Source organism: Armigeres subalbatus, chromosome 1 (genome assembly GCF_024139115.2).
Source record: "Armigeres subalbatus isolate Guangzhou_Male chromosome 1, GZ_Asu_2, whole genome shotgun sequence".
Classification (NCBI taxonomy): domain Eukaryota; kingdom Metazoa; phylum Arthropoda; class Insecta; order Diptera; family Culicidae; genus Armigeres; species Armigeres subalbatus.
The window spans coordinates 222,769,598-222,792,176 of record NC_085139.1 but is presented as its reverse complement, the minus strand read 5'-3'; the positions used below and the strand labels follow the sequence as shown (position 1 = coordinate 222,792,176).

Sequence of the window (22,579 nt, the reverse complement as noted above, 5' to 3'; positions counted from 1 at the left end):
TCAGCAAATAAATCTAGCAACACCTTCAGAATTTGTCTAAGAATTCTTTTAGAAAATCCTCAGGAATTTCCACACGGAATTCCTTTAGCAATACGCTCAGAAATTTTTTCAGATATTCCATTCCCAGGGCTCCCGTAATCCCGCCGGAATTACTTTCAGGAATTACCAAACAAGTTCCTATAGGAATTTAAAAAGGAACTTGAATTTCTTGAATTTCTCTGTAGATTCCCCCAAGAATTTCTTCGAAATTTCATCCAGGAATTCTTTCGGCAAATTCTCAGGAAATTACTTCGGAGATAGATACAGAAATTCAAGATATTCCTTCAAAAATTCCAAAATCTTTTTAAAAAATCGATTTTTTTAAAAGAATTTCTTTGGAAATTTGGTCGGAAATCTTACGGAAAAATCTTCGGAAATATATACGGAAGAACCTGTATCAGGGAAACTTCCCGAAATTCTTTTTTGTAAATTTTAGAAATTCCTTTGGAAATTGGTTTAGGAGTTCCTTCGAACCTTTTTAACAAAATGCTTCAGCAATTATTTCAGGAATTTATTAAGGAAATTCTTCCAGTAATTCCTTAAGAGATCCTTCTAGGAAGAAATTCTTGGAAATCCTTCAGAATTTCTAAAAAACTTTATCCAGGAATCCCTTCGGACATTCCTTCGTAAAATTCAATTAAATATTTCTTGAGACATTCGAATATTCCTTAAAGATTTTTTTTTTTGTTTTCGGAAATCATATAAGAAATTCTTTTAGGAATCATACGGAAATTACTTCAAGAGTTCTTTCCGAAATTTCATTTAGAAATACCTTTGAAATTTCCGTTAGAAACTCTTCGGGGAAAAATGACCTCATCTTCAAGAATGACTTAATAAGTTATAAGTTAGCTTACAAATCTACAATAGGTCCCTATCTTCTTCATTGGTATTACATCCCCCACTAGGACCTTGCTGCCTCAGCACTTACGTGGTTAATAACTGCGAGATTTCTAAGCCAAGTTGTCATTTTTGTATTCGTATAACATGAAGCTAACACGATGATACTTTTATGCCTAGGGAAGTCGAGAAAATGTCCAATCCGAACATCTAGTCTGGACCGGGAATCGAACCCAACCACCGTCAGCATGGTCTATTTGAGGCCACGCTATCTGACTGCACGGCTAAGGAAGGCCCCACTATAGTGTCTATAGTAAAACATAGACCACGAAACAAAACTACTTTGATTCTAGGTAAAGCAAGTCAATATATTAAGCTGTGCATTGCCAGGATGGTGATCTTTCAATCTTTACATCACTCTAACATAAATATTCAGTTGAAAAATTATGGAAACCGTAAATATAAAGCTGTTTGTCTTATTGCTTAGAATGAAAATAGGAGGATTTTTCATTTCCGTGAATTTTGATAAAGGGATCAGTTATTCACTTTGTGAAATAATTGTCAACTTTACGAAGACTGAACAAATATTCAAGTGAATAAAATTGCGAGAAACTAATTTCAAATTTCATTTTTCAATCACAATACAATAGACCGTTCGAGATATTGATTCCTTTCGATTTCACCCATATCATATACGATATCAAAAATAGAATCCGCACTTACCCGTAATCCATGAACCACTGATAGTCCGAGTAGTCATGACTGAAATCCTGCGACGACGCTATCGAGCAGCTCAACGGTGGCATGTACGGATTGCAGTTGGTGTCCGAGTCGGGACTGGTGGCTGCCATCTTGCCGTAACCGCTTCCCTGGTACAGCTGCTGTCCAACGCCCGAAGTCCGCTTCAGCTGCTGACTAACGCTCTGCAATCTTTGCAGTAGCACTAGGTGAGGGTTAGTGCTACCGTTATTGTTGCTGTTATTATTATTATTATTGATGATATTACTATGATTAATGTTGCTCTTGCTCAATATTTGCTCCCGCAGGGCATGATAATTCCGATTGATATTGTCCAGCACAATCTGTACGTTGGATTTGAGATTTTCGTCGTTCAACAGACTATCACGGCCCGGACTTCCACCGCCCACGGGCGCCCCGAAGAAGCCATACGGTCCAGTTGACAACGCTCCGGTCGGTGTAGTTGTGTGAACATTGTTGTTATTATTAATAGAACTGTTATTGTTCGGCCAGAAGTTTGCGTTGGAAGCCAATGGACGACGGATGGGTGAGTTCTGTTTGCTGAGGAGCGGACGACCAGCGAGCTGCTGCTGCTTCTGGTGATGATTGTTGTTATGATTATGATTCAGGAGGGACTGATTCTGCTGCGACAACACAAACTTCCCCTGCTGCTGTTGGCGTTTTGGGTGCTCTGACATACGAAGAATTTTAAGTTCTGAAATGGGAAAGAGAGAACGGAATGGGGCGAAGATTAGTTAACGTCTAAAATGTCAAATGGATTAGTCCATTTCGGAGCGAATAATTTGAATTCTTGCGGCACGCATGCATCCTAATGGTTAGAAACAGTCGAGCCGTGTGACACTGATTGATTTGTGTAATGTTACCTGAATTTCGCAACGGCCAGCCATATTTGGCTTTCAGGTCACCAAGGGGAGAACTCAAATCTAAACGAAGCGCAGCGTGAGCAATATTGGAATGTTTCGTGATTGAATAGGATTGTGGTTTATGGTTCGTTCGCTGCCCTCCTCGATTTAAGACGGAGGGGAATCGACTGCCGTGCCGCGCTAAAGTCGCAGCCACGGTGTCTCTGTTTCGGTCATTAGATTTTGCCGCCTACACGTTGCTGGTGCGTGCGTAGTGCAGTGATCTGCTCAACAGCGTCCAATGAGTGCCCCCCTCGTGGTCCATATGTATGCAGAGCGGCGTCGTTGTACTTGATTTGAGTCAGAGATTAATGTGGTGTCATGTTGTTTCTGAATTAGGTCGTGTGCACACCGGGCTCACAGGGATATAATGTTTCCCTTTTCTCGATGCATTCACTACAACCATGCATGCAGGTGGTTAATTAGAATTTTTGTTCCAGATAATGTTTAAGTTGATGGCGTTTTAAATAATGGATCACGAATGAAATAATAACATTTCATAAATCTAACGTATCTGAACACCAAGTGTTCAAATTTGACAGAAAGATTCTTTGACTATCAAAGAATATTGTGAATATCAGAAGGTTCGATCCTTAAAAAATATTCAAGCCATAGTCACAATTTCCCTTACCTCAAAACAAACGAAGATTAATATTTTTAATGAATACCTTAGTTAACCATCTCAAGTCTTTTTCAACATATCATCAACAAAAACCACTTATGATTATTACCCATATAATGCAGAAGGTTTCCACATGAAAAGAAATGAGATCGTCTGTTGTTTATTGATTTGTCGGGGCACTGGAATTCGTCTCTACTTAAACGCAGCTCTCGAGCGTTACGGCTCTGTATTATTGTTGAACCATATCCATTCCGGTGGCAATGGCTACATTAAATGGGCTGTTGAATTGTAAATTAGCAACATCCAATTACCCCAACAGTCGCCTCCAGCTGATATATATTTTTCTGTCGTCAATATATACTTTTGATTATTTTTACGAATGAAGATTCGGAAGAAATGGTATGTAATGGAATGTTATTTAAATTAAAGTGTGAATCAAATATTTTAAATGAATTCAGTTTATATTCTGCTGAACAATTCATAAGTCAAGTGTTTGTTTATTTTCCTTTCTATGTCTGAAAATTTTCATAGAATGTGGATAAAATCTATAAAAATAAATATTCCAAGTCTTGTTTTTGCCATCATCTTTAGTCGCCCGAGCGGTCATCGTAGCATCCACACTCATGGCGTAAATCAAACACGACGACCGCTTGCTTCCTCATTCGCTCGACTTTATTCCAAGGTTAAACCGACATTAAACACGAGGGGGAGTTTGTCTTTTAAAACGTTTACATTTGCAAAAAAAAAAGTAACACCAGATAACCTCGCTCTGGTATAGCAATCCCGGTTCGGTTTGCAGGGGCGGTGTTCTTGAGTCAACTGCAGGTCACTGTCGGGCGCCGTCATCGTTGTCACCATCGCTGCTGCTGCTGCTGCTGCTAGTGGAATCGTTTACCAACTTGTGTGCATCAAAGGTGCACTCTCCGCTACTACATCGGTCCAAAGTACATATTGGGTTTACAAAAATATCGACACTCGAACGAAACAGGCAGTGGCAGCAGTATCAAGAGATAGCTTTACAGTTGACACACACTTGTCGTCACCGCGACAAAGTCGTGGGCAGGAACCGTATTTAGATCGATTCCGTGAGGCTTAATGCATCGTGATTTCTATTTGAAAATCGATCGATCCACAATGATTTGATTCAAATAAATTAATTAATTTTATTAACACCGCAAAATGAGAACACGTATTTGATTCCATTAGTTGAGGTAATGTCGTTTTCTCTGAATTCAAAATTAGCAACGATTTCCTAATTGGTATCCAGTGTAACTCGTGATTTTAAGATCTTTAATCAATAACAGCCATAACATATAGCATGTTTCTTTTTTTGACATCTGTTGAAAAAATAAACAGGTTCCTTCATCGTGTCAAACCATCTCGGCTTTCTCTCCAAAACGAAGAACAAAAACAGCGTAGGAGTACGTAACGTTCATTGGTTTCTTCTGTTAAAAAACTGTGCGAATGATGGGCCCAGAAATTATCTGCGATGAAAGTGTCTAATTTGCGGTTGAGTGATTGTTGGTTTCGATACACGACAACCATCGGGCATCAATCAAACCTGAACAGGACAGATCTTTGGTCGTGTCATGCCGCTGTATTTAGCTGCCACATTTTCCTTTTATTGTGTGAAAAAAAAAACAAAACAACAAAAGCCTTGATTTTTTTCTTCGACGTTGGCACAAGTCCAAAGGCGTAGGATTTCCAATCCAATTTCTTGAACCAGTCTAGGATCTTTTCAATAATCTTAAAACAGCTGGAACGAATTAGCTCTGTTTGTGCTCATTCAACTTTTGACATGAGCCGAGAAATATTCGGTTTTCGCTTTCACAAAAAAAGTATGATACCTATTATATGATTTTTGCCGAGAAGAATAAATAACATCTCGACAAATTGATCCAATGACGAAGCGACACCCAGCTCAGAAAGCAGTCATCAGACAACAACAGTAGAACGAGCTCGCCTACACCTGACTGGCACCCGGAATGGATTCCGCATTTGACTTCGAATACGGATTGTTGGTTTATTACTCCCTTCTTTTCAGACGATTGTAAACAAAGTGTGCAGCTAAGAAGGCGGTCGTGGCATTCGCCAAGCCAATAATGGAGATCTGTGCTCAATTGATTGGCTGAATAATGGTGAAGTTGGATAGCTGTGTATGGATCGGATGACGATGACTGGATAATTTGGCCGAAATCGGCAAATGGTCATGTAAGGATTTATCGACGCTGATTTCAGAAGCACTTCTTCCAATCTGATTGATAAAATTTGCTTTATTTGATAGGTTAACGAGGGGACTGGCAGCACAGCGAAGTATATGCCATCGGCACTAAGTTCGGCAACAGGAAGCACCATCAGATATTTAGCGATTTAACCCACGACCTCTTGCGCAAGAGATAGCAACGGTAGCAATTATACCACCTGACCCATCCTCACTTATCCCGGTATACCTTGAATTTGTTGAGCAAATTGCGTAATTTGAATAACTTCCTCAATTATTCTTATCCAGCCAGACCAAATCCAAGAGTCTCGATAGATTTTTTTTGCAAATGATAAGTATATTAGAACTTAGTTGATCATTTGTGGATCAAGACTAAATTCTAGAAACATTCTTAAAATTCGTTCATGGAAAAAATGTAAATATAATTCTTGAGAATCTAATACAAAATACTCAGTTTACGATGGGATTTTAAGTAATAAACTAAATCCAAATTATTCAATGATTCCTATGGAATTTCTATAAGACATCGGAAACATTGAATAGGCAATTGTAATTACATCTTTCGTGAGTTATATCCCTTCGAACTTAAGCATTGTTGCAGATACGGAAGGCTGCATTTTTTTTTTTGCAGTAAGCTACTTAGCTGATTTTTGTTCGTGATTCTGCAAAGTTTTATTACATGATTTATTCATTAAAAGTAAAGCATCTGCTCGGAGTAAGGTAATGGCCTTTAAAAAAACGCATAAGCCTGGAATAAGGCAATGGTGAATGTGATCTATCCTTTAAAAGTATTTACAATGTTTTGAAAACTCAGTTGTGAATATGTACATTATGTGGAAGATTTTGATTTGAAAAATGTATTGGAGATAAGATAACCAGTTTTCCCATCGATGTGACTCGAGCCCACGACCCTCAGTACGCTAGACTGGTGCTTCAATCCCCGGAATATAGGCAATTAACTTTGATTGAACCTTCAAAAGTAAAGAAAAGCTTGAGAGCAAATCAATAACTAATTTTGTTGTTGTGAAATCACCTAATTTTGATAACACAGGTTAATATCCTTTTGGTCATTTTAACGGTTAAAAGATCAAAATCTATAGCAGAAAAATACTACTGTGACATCAAATCAATAACTATTCCTGCTGTCGATAAATGAAAATTTAATAATTTTGATGTTGCTGTTCGTTAACAGAATTAGAAGGGGGAGAGCCCCCAGCGCCGGACACCTCCCAATACCGGACACTTTTCAAAACAACACTAGCAGAGGTTCCTCCATCATCTTATGTAGTACAAAAAAAAGCTGTTAAAAAGTATCTTACCTGTATAGAATATCAGACCCTCATGTTGTACACTTTGTACGAAATTTGAAAATAAACAAAAATGCCAGAAAATTTCATGCTTCGCCTTACTTCAGAGGTTTGGATCAACAATATTAAAATCAATCGAATGCATTACGATTATGTATAGATGGTCAATATTGGCCATATTTTGAATTACTTTTAAATAATTTTAAATAAAGTTCTGTTAGTCGTGGGTGTTCCTATAGTTGCGGTAGTGTTGTTTTTGCACAATCTACGTTTTTATCACAGCAACCCATATAGTCTATCTATTTGTTGACCTGTTAAAACACGAAATAGAGAAAAAAACAGGTTGAGAATTGCATCAAAATCGGTAAAGTATAACTAAAATACCGTATCTTTCTCTCTGCTTTGCACCAATAGTTGCGGTAGTGTTGCTATGGTTGCGAATCCCATATGAAAACAAGTCAAATAAGCTTTACTAACACATTTAAATATCTACAACTTAAAACAAATGAGAAATATTTCTATTCTTAATGATGTCTTCACTCATGTAACAGGAACTTGATCATATTGGAACATGATGTAATAGTGCCCGGTTCTTGGGGCCACTTTTCTGAACAGTAAAGTTTTTCACCAAAATTCATCATCATTCATCAAAAATATCATAAAAATTAGAAATCTACAGCAAAATGAAATCAAAATATGTAATCAATCACGAAAATAAGAATTTGAAAACAAATTATGATTTCAATTTGATGTCGAAATCAAAGAAAATATGTTTTCAATTTATTCTATTTATGAAACTTATCAGACTTTGCTTGGGCAGTTTGTCGGTATTATGCAGATGAGAAAGTGATTTCTTTTTATGAAGTAGTGATAAACAGTGTATTTAACAATGGATAAATCATGGTAATTAACCCTCAAAACTAAATATATATTTAGTTGTAGCCTTTTTCGTGAGAATAATCTTTCTTGAAACGAATCTAAAATATTGGAAAATCTATTTTTTCTGTAATTCAAGTGTTTTTAAAACATTGGGTTGTAGTTATTTTTTTCTCGATTTTTTTTTTTTGGGCATTTATAATTCATTCCGGTCTTTATAAGGTTTTTTGTTGAATGTTATATTATCGTAATTCTTTCTTCTGATATTCGCAGTCCAGTCCATTGTCGGCCTACCATATTTTATACAATATTCTTCACACGCCGGAGATAAATGATAATTGCTACAAAAATATTGTGAATAACGCAAAAAATACCCGAAAAATACGTTAAAAACTATTGAATAACAGAAAACTTTTTTTCAAGCCTGAATATGCTTGAATTATACCAGCAACCCGCTTGATTTTACCCAGAATTTTTTTTTCTAAATTTTTCCTAGGACTTTTGAATATACTTTCAAAATTTACGAAAAAATCCTTGGTATTGGTTTTCTGGGGAAGCCTTTCCTGGCTTGACAAAAAGATTAGCTCGAACTAATGATTGTTCGAAAACTGACATTAATGAGCAAATATTTACTTTTTTTTCAACAATTCAACTAAAAAATTTCAGTATTACACATTCTTTTCGTAGTTCAATACTACAGTCAACAGAGTTGAACTATTAAAAAATAGATCTGAGATGAGCTAGTGGAAGATTCCTCAGCGCCAGACACCTCAAATGACACTTCTAGAAGTTTATCCAGCGTCTGATGTAGTTTAAAAGGAAGCTATTTAATCTACATGAGTAGAAAATCAGGTTCTCGTGTTGTAATAAGCTTTTTTTTTATATATTTGAACTTGAAAATACAATCTCGAAATGTTGGTGCTTAACTTACTTTTGAATTAACAATATAAAAAGCCTTTCTAATTAAAAACCCTTCCTAATTAATCATACATTTCAGACTTTAGTTATATTTTGGATAAAGATCGTGGTTTGATAGATATCACATGTACTATAATTGGCACGGCAAATGCTGGGTAAAGCGTACCATTGGTACTTCGCGTACCTGAAGGAATAAAATAGACCCCATCTTGCGGTCCTTAGCCTCTTACCCAGCAACTCCTATCCCTACCTCCCCGTGGTGCTGGCCGGGATACGAGCAACCTTAGGGAAGATCGGGTAACCAACCCCGGTGGGAACTATGGTCGTATGCTGACAGGTAAGAGGGGTTTACTCTTCTTCGGTGGGGCAAATCTTATTGAGCGTCTGTTCTCCATGTCAGGATCGGCTCACATCCATGTTAGGGCCAGCGAGGGACTCTAAGTGAAACTATGCACCATGGTCCAACGGAAATAAGGAGGAATGGTCCTCCGGAAATTTAGGGGGTTTGGTGTCAGGCCCTGCAAGCCAGCCAAAAAAAACTCACGCTACGAACAATAAACAAGAGAATACGGACCAGAACCATCGGCGAAGACCACTGCGACGAAAAGGGACTAGCGATTGGAAACTCGGTTCGTGGAACTGCAAATTTCTCAACTTCATCGGGAGCACACGCATACTCGCCGATGTGCTCAAGGACCGTGGATTCGGCATCGTAGCGCTGCAGGAGGTTTGTTGGAAGGGATCAATGGTGCGAACGTTTAGAAGTAATCATACCATCTACCAGAGCTGCGGCAACACACACGAGCTGGGAACAGCTTCCATAGTGATGATCGACATGCAAAGTCGAGTGATGGGGTGGTGGCCGATCAACGAGAGAATGTGCAGGTTGAGGATCAAAGGCCGGTTCTTCAACTTCAGCATAATCAACATCCATAGCCCACACTCCGGAAGCACTGATGATGATAAGGACGCATTCTACGCGCAGCTGGTACGTGAGTACGATAGCTGCCCAAGCCACGACGTCAAAATCATCATAGGAGATTTTAACGCTCAGGTTGGCCAAGAGGAGGAGTTTAGACCGACTATTGGGAAGTTCAGCGCTCTCCGGCTGACGAACGAAAACGGCCTACGACTAATTGATTTCGCTGCCTCCAAGAATATGGCCATTCGCAGCACCTACTTCCAACACAGCCTTCCGTATCGGTACACCTGGAGATCACCACTGCAGACAGAATCACAAATCGACCACGTTCTGATTGATGGACAGCACTTCTCCGACATTATCGACATCAGGACATATCGTGGCGCTAACATCGACTCTGACCACTATTTGGTGATGGTTAAACTGCGCCCAAAACTATCCGTCATCAACAATGTTCGGTACCGAGAACCTCCGCGGTACGACATAGAGCGATTGAAGCAACCTGATGTCGCCACTGCATACGCGCAGCATCTCGAGGCAGCGTTGCCGGAAGAGGGTGAGCTCGATGGGGCCCCTCTTGAGGACTGCTGGAATACAGTTGAAGCAGCCATTAAAGACGCAGCAAAGAACAACGTCGGGTATGTGAGACGAAGTCGACGGAACGATTGGTTGGACGAAGAGTGCGGACAGATTCTGGGAGAGAAGGATGCAGCGCGGGTGGCCGCGCTGGCTGCAGCAAGGTTCCCGACAGAACGTGGAACGTTATTGACGGAACCGGATACAGCAGACCCGCCTTTATTAGGAGAAGAAACGCCGCCTGGAAGAAGCGGAGTGCGAGAAGATGGAACAGTTGTGCGGTTCTCAATAAACACGCAAGTTCTATCAGAAGCTCAACGCATCCCGCCAAGCCTTCGTGCTGCGAGCCGAAATGTGCAGGCATAAGGATGGGAGCATCTTGGCGGACGAACGTGTTGTGATCGAAAGGTGGGGAACGAGGGACATTTAAATGGCGCTAAGAGTACAGGCAGTGAAATCAGGGTGGCCACTGATATTCGATTTTCGAATTCCCGGTTTTTTCCCGCTTTTCCCGGTAATTTTTGCCAAATTTTCCCGGTTTTAATTTAACTTGAAAAAAGTCAGGGTAAGAGTTTTTATACTTTAACTAGATATTTTATTATGAAAACTCATATGTGAATATGCACATTATGTGGAAGATATTGATTTGGAAAATGTATTGGAGGTAACCACTTTCCCTTCGATGGGACTCGAACCCAAAGCGGTCGGGTCTGAGCTTGACGACCGACTGGCAAATAGCTTACACAACCTCACTTGATCAGTACAGTTACTGATGAAGAATGTGTATAGCTGCCAGACATTCTAAATACTCACGCTCCTCTAATGTGGACGTGTACTATACACATGGGGAAGTATTGGCTTGAGAAATGGATTGCGAGTGATTTGACTATGCGTCCAATTTGGGAATCTCGAGCTCGTTCAGTAGCCGCTAGGTGGCGAAGTCCTTCGTAGCTTAGTTGGTTAAAGCACCAGTCTAGCGTACTGTAGGGTCATGGGTTCGAGTCCCATCGAAGGGAAAGTGGTTACCTCCAATACATTTTCCAAATCAATATCTTCCACATAACGTGCATATTCACATATGAGTTTTCATAACATTGTAAATTAACGTCCAAGTCGGGTGGTTTAATCCCCGGAAATAGGCAATTAACTTTGATTGACCTCAATTACAGTTTTAAACTTAGCAATGAAGTAAGTAAATCACTGTATAACCTCATTATAATTATTGGCATTACTTTTTTTTTAAATCTACAGAATTTTTAAACAACTAATTTGAACACAGATTTAACCCGAAGACAATCTTCGTTTCCGATCAAAATAATTCGAAAGAATGAATATTTCGATATTCGATTCTATGCTTTTATGCCTTATAACATAATATTTATGACATCACCCGATTGAAGCGATTTGGATAGGAAGAGTGGGATTGCAAACTTCCTATTGTTAACATTTCGTGGATAAATGTCGGGCTCTTCTCCCCATCTATTGGGTCTATCTGGAAAACAAGGGCTAGATTGTATTATTGTATGTACAAACTTTCTTCTGGAAGAAGATCCTCTATTCATCCTCTATTCATTCATCTATTATGGAACCACCCCACGCATTTTTGGAGGAGTTTGATTGAATACTAACAATAATATAAGCATGATCAAATGACAGGTGCCTTGCTACAATAGATGGTAGTATCATCACCATCATCATATATTTTATGATATATAGCCGGGGTTCTACCAAATCACACGAAGCGCTCATATTTTACATTATTATTAATCATATTTTTGCCCAAGTTTTGTTTAACAGATTTAATTGATCATAAATCGTATAGGTCTTTTTTTATAGGATATCTCTCAACCCCATAATCACAACATCCTACAACATCCTACAACAAATGTACAGACGAATTGATTTGGAATAATTTCCGTTTTCCTTTTACCTACAAAATATTACAAGTCAGTCAAAAAGCCGCTTATTCGAAACTGGAATCAAAATTATCTAGTGACAACACAAACTGGATCTGGGAAAAAGATCTACTTATTTTTATACCTCACACATTATGTACTAAAATCAAATAACAAAATTAGAATGCGATTGAATAATGAATGTTAAAGAGTAAATCTTTCCCATTTATATTAACTACATCAAAAACTTTGAAGAATTTTGAATGTAAGTTGACAAAAATTATTTTTTCCCGGTTCATGTCCTGAATTCCTGGTTTTTCCCGGTGACTTCAATTTCCCGTCTTTTTCCCGCTTTTCCCGTTTTTCCCGGTTCGGTGGCCACCCTGAAAGTCAAGGCAGCGGAGGAAATGACTACGTCAGTTCAGCGGACGATGGAAGCCAACCATCCTCCACCTTGAGGGAAGTTAAGGATGTCATCCAACAGCTAAAGACCAATACAGCAGCTGGTAAGCATGGTATCGGAGCTGAGCTCATCAAGATGGGTCCGGAAAAGCTGGTCACTTGCCTGCACAAACTGATAGTCAGAATCTGGGAAACTGAACAGCTACCGGATGAGTGGAAAGAAGGGCCCATCTACAAGAAAGGCGACAAGCTAGAGTGTGAGAACTATCGAGCGACCTTATTGCCGCCTGCAAAGTGATAACCCATTTCATCTTCCGTCGTCTGTCACCATTAGTGAATGAGTTCGTGGGAAGTTATCAAGTTATCGTGTGAACACTCCAGTTCGTTCGAATCGCGTCGGGAACTAAGACAAGGTGATGGACTTTCGATGCTGTTGTTCAACATTGCTCTAGATGGTGTCATGCGGAGAGCCGGGTGTAACAGCCGGGGTACGATTTTCAACAGATCCAGTCACGGATTACATGGACATTGTCGGCCGAACATTTGCAAAAACGTGAAGTGCCTGAAACGTGAAGCAACAAAAGTTGCACTTGTGGTGGATGCGTCGAAGACAAAGTGCATGCTTGTGGGCGGAACCGAGCGCGACAGGGCCCGCCTTTCGAGGTGGTCGAGGAATTCGTCTACATTGGATCCTTGCTAACGGCTGATAATAATGATAGTCGTGAAATACAAAGGCGCATCATTTGTGGAAGTCGGGCCTACTACGAGGTTTAGAAGAAATTGCGGTCTAAAAATATTCACCACAGCACCAAATGTGTCATGTACAATACGCTGATAAGACCGGTAGTCCTCTACGGACATGATATATGGACAATGCTCCAGGAGGACTTGCAAGCACTCGGAGTATTCGAGAGACGGGTGCTTAGGACCATCTTTGGCGGTGTGCAAGAAGACGGTATGTGGCGGCGAAGAATGAATCACGAGCTCGACCAGCTTTACGGCGAACCCAGTATCTAGAAGGTAGCTAAAGCCGGACAGCAACCCTGCAAAGATGGTGTTCGCGAGCGAGGTGGGCTGAACAGGAACAAAACGACTTGGCGAACGTGGGGCGCATTCGAGGAAGGAGAGATGCGGCCTCGAACCGTGTATTGTATTGTAGCGTCAAATTGTTGATTCAGTGTTATCTGTATAGATGTAAACTAAATAAATGAAATGAACGTCAGGCATAAAATGCACCAAATGATGATTGTACAACATTTCTCCGAATACCAAGTTCCCGGAAATTATTTCTCTGAAAATCTATTACTTGATTTTCGGGGATTTGTTACATTCAAAGAAAATGGTTGTCATTGAATCCTAATAGTTTCGCAACCTTTTTCAGATATAAATGTGTGTGGTTCAGTCTTTTAGAACTGGCCGTATTATGTTATTTTAGAATAACATATGTTTCGATGAAAATGTTATTTTTGGGTGGAAATAATATTTTGAAGTAAAATATTTTCATGGAATTTTTTTTTATGGGAAATGTTATTTTCGAGAAAAGGGTTATCTTCGGGGAAATATTTTTTTTCGGACAAATATCATTTACAAGGAAATGAGTTTTTGGGAAAATTTTTCAACTGGATGTTATTTTTGGAGAAAAGTTATGTTCGGGGCAATGCCATTTTCGAGTAAATCATATTTTTTCCGGGAAATATCATATCCAAGCAAATGATATTTTCACAAAAATATTATTTTTTGGGAAAATGTATTTTTCGGGCAAGTATTATTTTCGGGAAAATGTAATTTTCTTGGAATAGATTGTTTAGGATAAATTTCATTCCGGGGAAATATTATCTTCGGGGAAATTTCATATTGTGAAAAAGGTTTTGAAAATCGGATGGATGTCCTCAGTGCGGTCAATATCTTCAAAATCATTATTCTATATCTTTTGAAAAATCGTGAAGGGTTATGCCCTGATTGCTAGTTTAGAATGAAATTTGTTAGTTTGAAAATAGTTGTTGGGGTGGGTGCACATGAGTCTCTGCCCTTTGATTATTTATGCGGCAGTTAACGAAAAATAACGTCAACAAAAAAAGAGGTTGTATTGTATTGCTAATTGTTTATTGCTAATATTAATTTATTTATGGAAATTACACCCGATTCTGTTTTTACACGGATTTTTTTTACATGGCCGTGTAAAAAAATCCCATACAAAATTTTTGCAAAGTTGCTCCATTCTGCATGATTCGTCGAGAAATCGTTAAACTTTTTTACACGGAACGCATCAGCCGTGTAAAAAAGAATCGGCTGTATGTCCTTTTTTTTTCAATGGAAAATTTTAATTTCTTTATGGATAATTCTGCAATTGCAATTTTTACTTTTAAAACGTCAACGTAAACGAAGAATGTTGAATCAACGTCATCGCCAACGTTGATTAGTCGTTGATTTTCTGCTAGGAGTGAATAACTTTCGGAGGCGTTGTCATGGCCAACAGTTGTATCAACAAGTGAAAATCTCATAGAACAAAACTTATTCCTCTGTTGTAGGTATTTACATTTTTAACCTTCTCTATCAAGAAAGTGATTGTGCCATGGTGGTGAAATACGGCAATCAACGTAGTGAAAATGGATCAGTTCTCAGTTTTGGATTTGTATTTGGGAGGCTATGGTGATAGTGGAGGGCTACACAACTTTGATTCCCGTCGATCAACGGTGGAATAAACGCAATACTACAACGTTAGTCAACGGAATTCGTTAACGTTAACGTTAATTAGCTGTTTTTTAGCGAACAAACGGAGTATGCGTTGAACGTTGAAGTTAACGTTCAGCGTTTCAACGTAACGCCATTAACCGTTGATTAACGTTAACAACCATGTTCTTGATCCTCCAAGATGTGTTGTTGAATTATAAAGATATCAGAGTACAGTGTTTTCTAAGGTAGTTTTTTCCTCAAATAGTATCAAACTGCAATTCAGATTGAAAGCCTTTTGGTAAATATTTTTCCTATCTTCGGAATCAAACTCCTGTCCTTTATATACCTTCTTTTACAGAGACGAGCCAGCCTCGGGCTGCAAGTCTCTTAAATAAAGAAAAAAAAATACCTTCTTCAAATAATAAGCCAATGGTGAATGTGATTCCTTCTTTTAAAAAAATGCATCTGCTCGGAATAATGCAATGTAAATGTGTCCCTTCTTCAGTGGGTGTTTCACCACATAATGAATGTTATTTTTATCGATCTTTAACCCGTTTCGGTCTAACCTAGAAATTAAAATTGAAATAACCCGTGTGGGCTCATTTTTCGTCCGAGTACCAGGAATTTTTTAGCGAAGAAGCGTCGTCATGTCTATTTTTTTGGTACATGACTTGATTTGACCATACAAAAAGGGCGATAAGCTGGATTGTAGCAACTACCGCGCAATCACATTGCTGAACGCCGTCTACAAGGTACTCTCCCAAACTTTATGCCGTCGACTAGCACCAACTGCAAGGGAGTTCGTGGGGCAGTACCAGGCGGGTTTTATGGGCGAACGCTCCACCACGGACCAGGTGTTCGCCATTCGCCAAGTACTGCAGAAATGCCGCGAATACAACGTGCCCACACATCATCTGTTCATCGACTTCAAAGCCGCATATGATACAATCGATCGGAACCAGCTATGGCAGCTAATGCACGAACACGGTTTTCCGGATAAACTGACACGGTTGATCAAAGCGACGATGGATCGGGTGATGTGCGTAGTTCGAGTTTCAGGGGCATTCTCGAGTCCCTTCGAAACCCGCAGAGGGTTACGGCAAGGTGATGGTCTTTCGTGTTTGCTATTCAACATCGCTTTGGAAGGGGTAATACGAAGAGCAGGGATTAACACGAGTGGTACAATTTTCAATAATCGGAGACGAGCCAGCCTCGGGCTGAAAGTCTCCTTAATAAAGACAAAAAAAAAAAAAAAAAATTTTCAATAAGTCCGTCCAGCTATTTGGCTTCGCCGACGACATAGATATTATGGCACGTAACTTTGAGAAGATGGAGGAAGCCTACATCAGACTGAAGAGGGAAGCCAAGCGGATCGGACTAGTCATCAACACGTCGAAGACGAAGTACATGATAGGAAGAGGTTCAAGAGAAGACAATGTGAGCCACCCACCACGAGTTGGCATCGGTGGTGACGAAATCGAGGTGGTAGACGAATTTGTGTACTTGGGCTCACTGGTGACTGCCGAAAATGATACCAGCAGAGAAATTCGTAAGCGCATAGTGGCTGGAAATCGTACATACTTTGGACTCCGCAAGACGCTCCGATCAAATAGAGTTCGCCGCCGTACCAAACTGACAATCTACAAAACGCTCATTAGACCGGTAGTCCTCTACGGACACGAGACCTGGACGATGCTCGTGGAGGACCAACGCGCACTGGGAGTTTTCGAAAGGAAAGTGTTGCGTACCATCTATGGTGGGGTGCAGATGGCGGACGGTACGTGGAGGAGGCGAATGAACCACGAGTTGCATCAGCTGTTGGGAGAACCATCCATCGTTCACACCGCGAAAATCGGAAGACTGCGGTGGGCCGGGCACGTAGCCAGAATGTCGGACAGTAATCCGGTGAAAATGGTTCTCGACAACGATCCGACGGAAACAAGAAGGCGAGGTGCACAGCGGGCAAGGTGGATCGATCAGATGAAGGACGACTTGCGGACCCTCCGTAGACTGCGTGGTTGGCGACGTGTAGCCATGGACCGAGCCGAATGGAGAAGACTCTTATATACCGCACAGGCCACTTCGGCCTTAGTCTGAATAAATGAAATGAAAATGCATTCGGGGTTCAATGGTTCATGGAAAATTAAATCAATTTCATTGCAATTTTATTTTTCTTTATGGAAATTTTCATATTTTTTATTGCTATTTATTGATTTTTTGTGGAAAGTTTTAAATTTTTTGTGGGAATAAAATATTTATTTTGTGGAAAATTATGTAATTGTTTATTGTTAATAGTGATTTATTTATGGAAAATTTCTATTTTTTTTTCGATGAAAACTTTTGATTACGTTATGGAAAATTCTTCTTTTATAATTGCAATTTATGCTTTTATAAGTGCTATTTCTTTTTGTGGAAAACTCTTTATTTTTTATTTCCATAAACATTATGTACAGAAATTTTACATTTATGTGTTGTGCTTATATATGGGAAGATACGGCTTTGGCAGGTTTTGTTCTATTATTGGCAGGGGGGTTTTTGTCGACCAAATTTAAAGAAATTTGGCCACAATATTCTTTGATATGCAAAGAATGTTTAGGCCAAATTTGAGCATAATCAGTCATAAAAAATCCCCCGGACAATAATAGAACAAAACCTGCTAAAGCCGTCATTCCCCTACTGTTCATTTTTTGACAATGGTGTTCATTTTTAAAGTAATTAACGGATTGCTGCCTCGATATTTGTGTGATCGAATTGAAAGAGGAAGTGACATTCATAGATATAACACTAGAAACGCGGAAGATATAAGAACATCTTACTATTTGCATGGAGCTTCACAAAGTTCTTTGTTTTTAAAGGTATCAATTATTTCAATTCGATGCCTACACATATCAAACGTGCAACTACATTATCACAGTTTAAGAGCTTTGTGTTTCACACGTAAAAGCTGCCTTTTAAGCAGCTACTTAGTTGACTTTTTATAATTCAATAAATTTTGTATCTTGACGAAGTTTGACCTACGGATTGTTTGTTTGGACAATTGTATTTTTCATTTATTGAGGCACTGATAAACTGTTTTGTTCGCCTCGATGATGATGATGGATTTTATATATATTGACGTAATTGTAATTTGACCTTTTTTTGTGTAGTCTACAAAAGTTTGAGTCTCGTGCGCAAAGCAGATATGGATGATTTTAAAATTTATGTACAGTTTTGCTCATTTTCAACTGTCTGAATGATTCTTCGGATTAGTAAGGGGCTATCTGGTAGACTTTTGTTCTCGTGGTTGATACCTAAACTTTTGATATCGACGGAGCGGTAAAACAAGTTTTAGTTTTGTTGACGACTTAGATTACAAATTTTATTGATGCTTACGAGTGATAATCGTTAAGTGGTCTTGGTGGAAGTGGAAGTTCTTGGTGGAACTTTTGAAATCTGTGCGAGAGGTATCACAAGTTTTGCATTTTAGTATAAACTCGAAGTATCACTACCGATGCTTATGAGAATCTGTAGATGAAAACAACAGTTTTTTTTTTCTTAATTTACCTTTTTTGCTGGATAGTAATGAAAAGTTATGTAATTCATATCTGTGATGGTAATCAGATCATTTTTGTTTTTTTGCAAATGTGATTAAATTGTTATTATATCATTCAATTAATTATCTTAAAGATAAATCGTCTAGCTCAAACCTTTGTAGGGGTATGTGGCGGGACCATCATCATCATCATCATTACTAATGTCTTTATTGGAAATTTCTTAATTTGTTATAGACATTATGGAAATTTCATTTTGCTGTCGTATATGATTTGATCAGATCCGACTACGTTCATGATTTGAAAACATTGACATTGTAGCCATTTACAATGCCACAACCAGCTGAAATTAGGAATGATGTCAATATATTTATATTATCCAACGAATGACGCCATGCATCGGATATTATAATTGTGTAGAATTTAAAAACATCAGCTGTATGTTCAACTCATTTCATCGCTATGACAATAACAAGTTATATCAACAAATTAGGGTAATTTCCTCGCCGAATGCTTCGTGTGCCTTTCATGCAACACCAACTCCACCCAGCGTCGAACGATTGACAATTTCCGATTCACTTTTCTCGGTAACTGATTTCAAAATTGACATTCCCCGTTCCATGTTAATCATCAGCAGCAAAACGAGCATGCAACCTATTTGTTAGTATGGCAAAACAAGGGCAACAGTATTCAATATAAATACCTTTATCATTCAAGTAATCCGTTTTATCACAGTCACCATCACCGCCAGCTCCACCACTCACGGTCCCATCCTCCGGAATCGTGTCCGACCCGAACAAAAATCTATGCAGCAGAAAGTTTTCCTTGGTAGCTGAGGCTGACGCCGTCGTCGGCACGGCCACTGACACCTTATCACGACACAGTTTATGAAGTTTTTGATAATTATTGCCACCCTGCTTCTGCTGGTGCAGCTGCGCGCGCTGCAACTGTCGCAACTTTCTCCGCTGATGTTCTATCAACTGCAGCCGGAGCAGTTCCAGCTGTTGCTCCTGCTGTATCGTCGCCGATATGGTGGACATGTTTCGTAGGATTTTCCACAGAAACACAAACAAACACAGGAGCATTAGAGTAGGCACTGATTGGTAATTGCTGTTCAGAACATTCAGAACTGGCACTGTTTCATGTTCTTTTCTCGTCAGTTTTCTTCGGTGAAAAATGGTTCACCATGCACACTCGCGTTCTTTCCGATGGAATTATGCAGTTTCGACTGAGCTGTTGAGTCACTATTGGATTGGAAACCGTAAACTCAGTTCACGCACACTTTCGAGCCTATCAGAGGGAGGATGGAGTCTTCTTTTCAAATATGATAATTGAATACATGGGCACTGCTGGTTGGAATTTGCGATAAGGAAAATGCTGTTCAAACATAAGACGATCAGCGTCAGCAGCAGCAACAGCAGCTACATGCATTGAGTACAATGCGGTTTTGTGTGGTTTGTTATCAGTCTTCGTCTAGGGAAAGCATCCACTTCGGAGTGCCGTCGTCAGAAATTAAGAGAATTCCCATAAATTCACCTTTGCTACCGCTATTAGCGACGCAAACTTCATCCCTGAAACCTTACAGTTACCTGTCTGATTTGTGGCAGAAGATATGTTTCGTTCGAGTAAGTCGCATTTGTTATCAGTTTTACGACGTGTGCAATCAGTGACGGCAAATGGGAAAGCATTTGCGTTTAAAAAAAAAGTGTAACCGGCTTATTATTGTGTTGCACTTCATCAATAAAAAAACAAGCAAGAATTAGGTAATGAACCGACAACGCAAGGTTTCGTTTCCAAGTATTTGGTTGGATGACTAATAGGACAAAAGTTGAGTCAAATGTAATGCATGGTATTCAATTACAATACAATTCATATTTCAATTCTTAATCTTAAGACAGTATAAGTGAAATAATCAAATTCTAGTTTTTTGTATAGAAATAAAGTTACACGTGTTATTATTTTGTTAAGATAACTAAACTCATCTAAGAACATATATTTACTTTGTTTATCTAAATCAAGAAGTTCTCAACCCACTTCACAAATAATCATACATTTGGTTTGAAAAATTATTTGAAATAGTTTGATAATCATCAACAGCTTTGTAAATTTTTATTATCTATTAAATGTCTACAATTCCTTTTGCCGTCTTTGAATCAACCCGCAGTCTATGAAAGGGTTAAGTAGTGCAACCACCACTGAAGTTCTTTTCTGTAAGTGTTAGTAGCAGAGCACTATCACTCCATTCGCGGCGAGAACTGAATTCCAGCATACTTCTGTGTTATATTTTAGAGCCACAACAGGCGACGTTGTCGCCATCATCTGAAAGTCAAATCAATTGAGCCGATTATTTCTATATGCATAATCTACCACCGCATTCAGCAGTCTGTCATACGTTCCAGCCCAATTCGAACCACTAATGTTCTGCTGGAAGAGTGAATGAAAGGCAGCTCTCCCATGCTGACCTAACCCGATTGCATCAATTAAAGGCAGTCTGACATCGAATACTTTTCTCTCTTTGGATTTCCTGTTCAACGAAATGCTCCAACAGTTTCCCATCAGGGCTGGAATATGATGTTTGACGTAAAACAGTTGCCAACAAACGCCAACGCCTTGCTGCGCGTTCTGATTTTTGTTGATGGGTTTGAACAAACGATGAATCACCCCGCATTTATCTTGCGCTTACCCGTCGTTCCTAAGCCGTTTGGAACGGGTAAATTAATTCTCGAATATCAATCAACACTTTCATACATTTAACCGTGTTTTTTGCACGGTTCGGATTTTTTTTCGGTTGAATCACCTTACTTTCAACCAATTTACTAGTTATAGGGTACCGTATTTCCTTCACCTTGAGGTTGCCCCAATCCTTGAGAACCTATACAAACAGAGCGCTAAGTTCTCAGTAACGGTCCGACGTGAGGCCATTACAAATTCATGGCACGTAACACGCCATACTATGCCCAACGTAAAAAATAAAACTCGGAAGAACATATTTCACCACGCTGTCGTTGATAAACAGTTAACTACCATCACCAAACGGCAGAAGTATATCCGTTCTTTCGGGAGGGCGATAACGAAGCGAATTCGCAATGAGTTTGCTCTCGGTAAAGATTCCTGTTTTTACGACCACAGGTCGAAAACAAAAAGTTTGCAATAATGTTGCCTGAACAACTACAACGGATTTAGATGTAACAACGTAACTTGAAATTAGTTAATCTGTTTACGAGAGTCCCTGGACAGTTTTCTGATTACGTGTTCGTATGCTCTGTTTCAAAATTGGATCTGTGTTGAAAAATATTCTATTTACATGCGTGGCGTCTTCAGATATGTGGGTCCGTGCAGCCAAATTCGCCAATGAGAGCAATTAGATTTGATTAGGATGGCGCCGAGAAATTTGTATTAGAATTGATTAGTACAGTGACGCGATATCTATGACAACTATTGAAGAGTGTAATGTGCACTGAAAAAAATCGGATATTTTCGACAATTGAAAGAGTAACGGAAAAAGCAAAATTCTTGTTCTTTTACTCCATTATAGCAGAACGTATTCATGAGAGATATATTTTGAAATGGTGAAGTTAACCATTTCTCTATTTTAGCAACATCCTGAGCTACTTGTCTGTAGTCTTTTGCAGTTTCCGCTCAAAAATCCCCCAATATTTCCCGATAGTTGAAGTAACTTGGGATGAGTTAAGGTCCTTTTCGATGAAACCCACCCTCTATTGTCACGGTATCACCACTGAGCTGCCTCTCGACTGAAGATGCAACTTGCCAAATCTGGTCAAAACTTCACAGGGTCATGTATAAGGAATGGCAGAGTGCGTTTTAGACGTTGGACAACGTTTTTCCCGAAGGTACTGGGTGTCAAACCAGAATCCAAAATTGGGGACCGTCACGAAATAACCAAAAATTTGGAACGTTAATAAAGCCTTTAACTTTCGATAGATTTTGGAGATTAATATATTAATCGGCTCGGAAACTCTCCAGCAATTTGTCTATACCATTGAAGCTTTTGATTATTTACGATAAACTATTGTAAATTTTTATTCTTGTCCTACCCAGTAAAAATTTCCAAACCAACTAATCCCGTTCATGCATTCCCA

At 39.2% G+C, this 22,579-nt stretch overlaps 1 protein-coding gene and 1 long non-coding RNA gene across 8 annotated transcripts in view; one reads left to right on the top strand and one right to left on the bottom strand.

Annotated features, from left to right (window-relative positions):
- The window catches only part of LOC134205817 (uncharacterized), a 167,462-nt gene that overhangs the window by 21,570 nt on the left and 123,313 nt on the right, over positions 1-22,579 (bottom strand). For 3 of the 7 annotated variants that reach the window (XM_062681423.1, XM_062681424.1, XM_062681425.1), the window contains exon 4: positions 1,600-2,329. In XM_062681423.1, coding sequence (XP_062537407.1) covers positions 1,600-2,312 — 713 coding nt within the window. In that variant the 5' untranslated portion in view covers positions 2,313-2,329. Of the gene's footprint in view, positions 1-1,599; positions 2,330-2,498; positions 2,635-19,182; positions 19,781-22,579 lie in introns of those variants that run through there. The other 4 variants (XM_062681422.1, XM_062681419.1, XM_062681421.1 and 1 more) reach the window with 4 other exon arrangements.
- LOC134211338 (uncharacterized) lies at positions 4,539-5,654 on the top strand. The gene is made up of 3 exons (XR_009979002.1): positions 4,539-4,580; positions 5,204-5,370; positions 5,444-5,654. It is a non-coding gene; the product is annotated as an uncharacterized LOC134211338 (long non-coding RNA).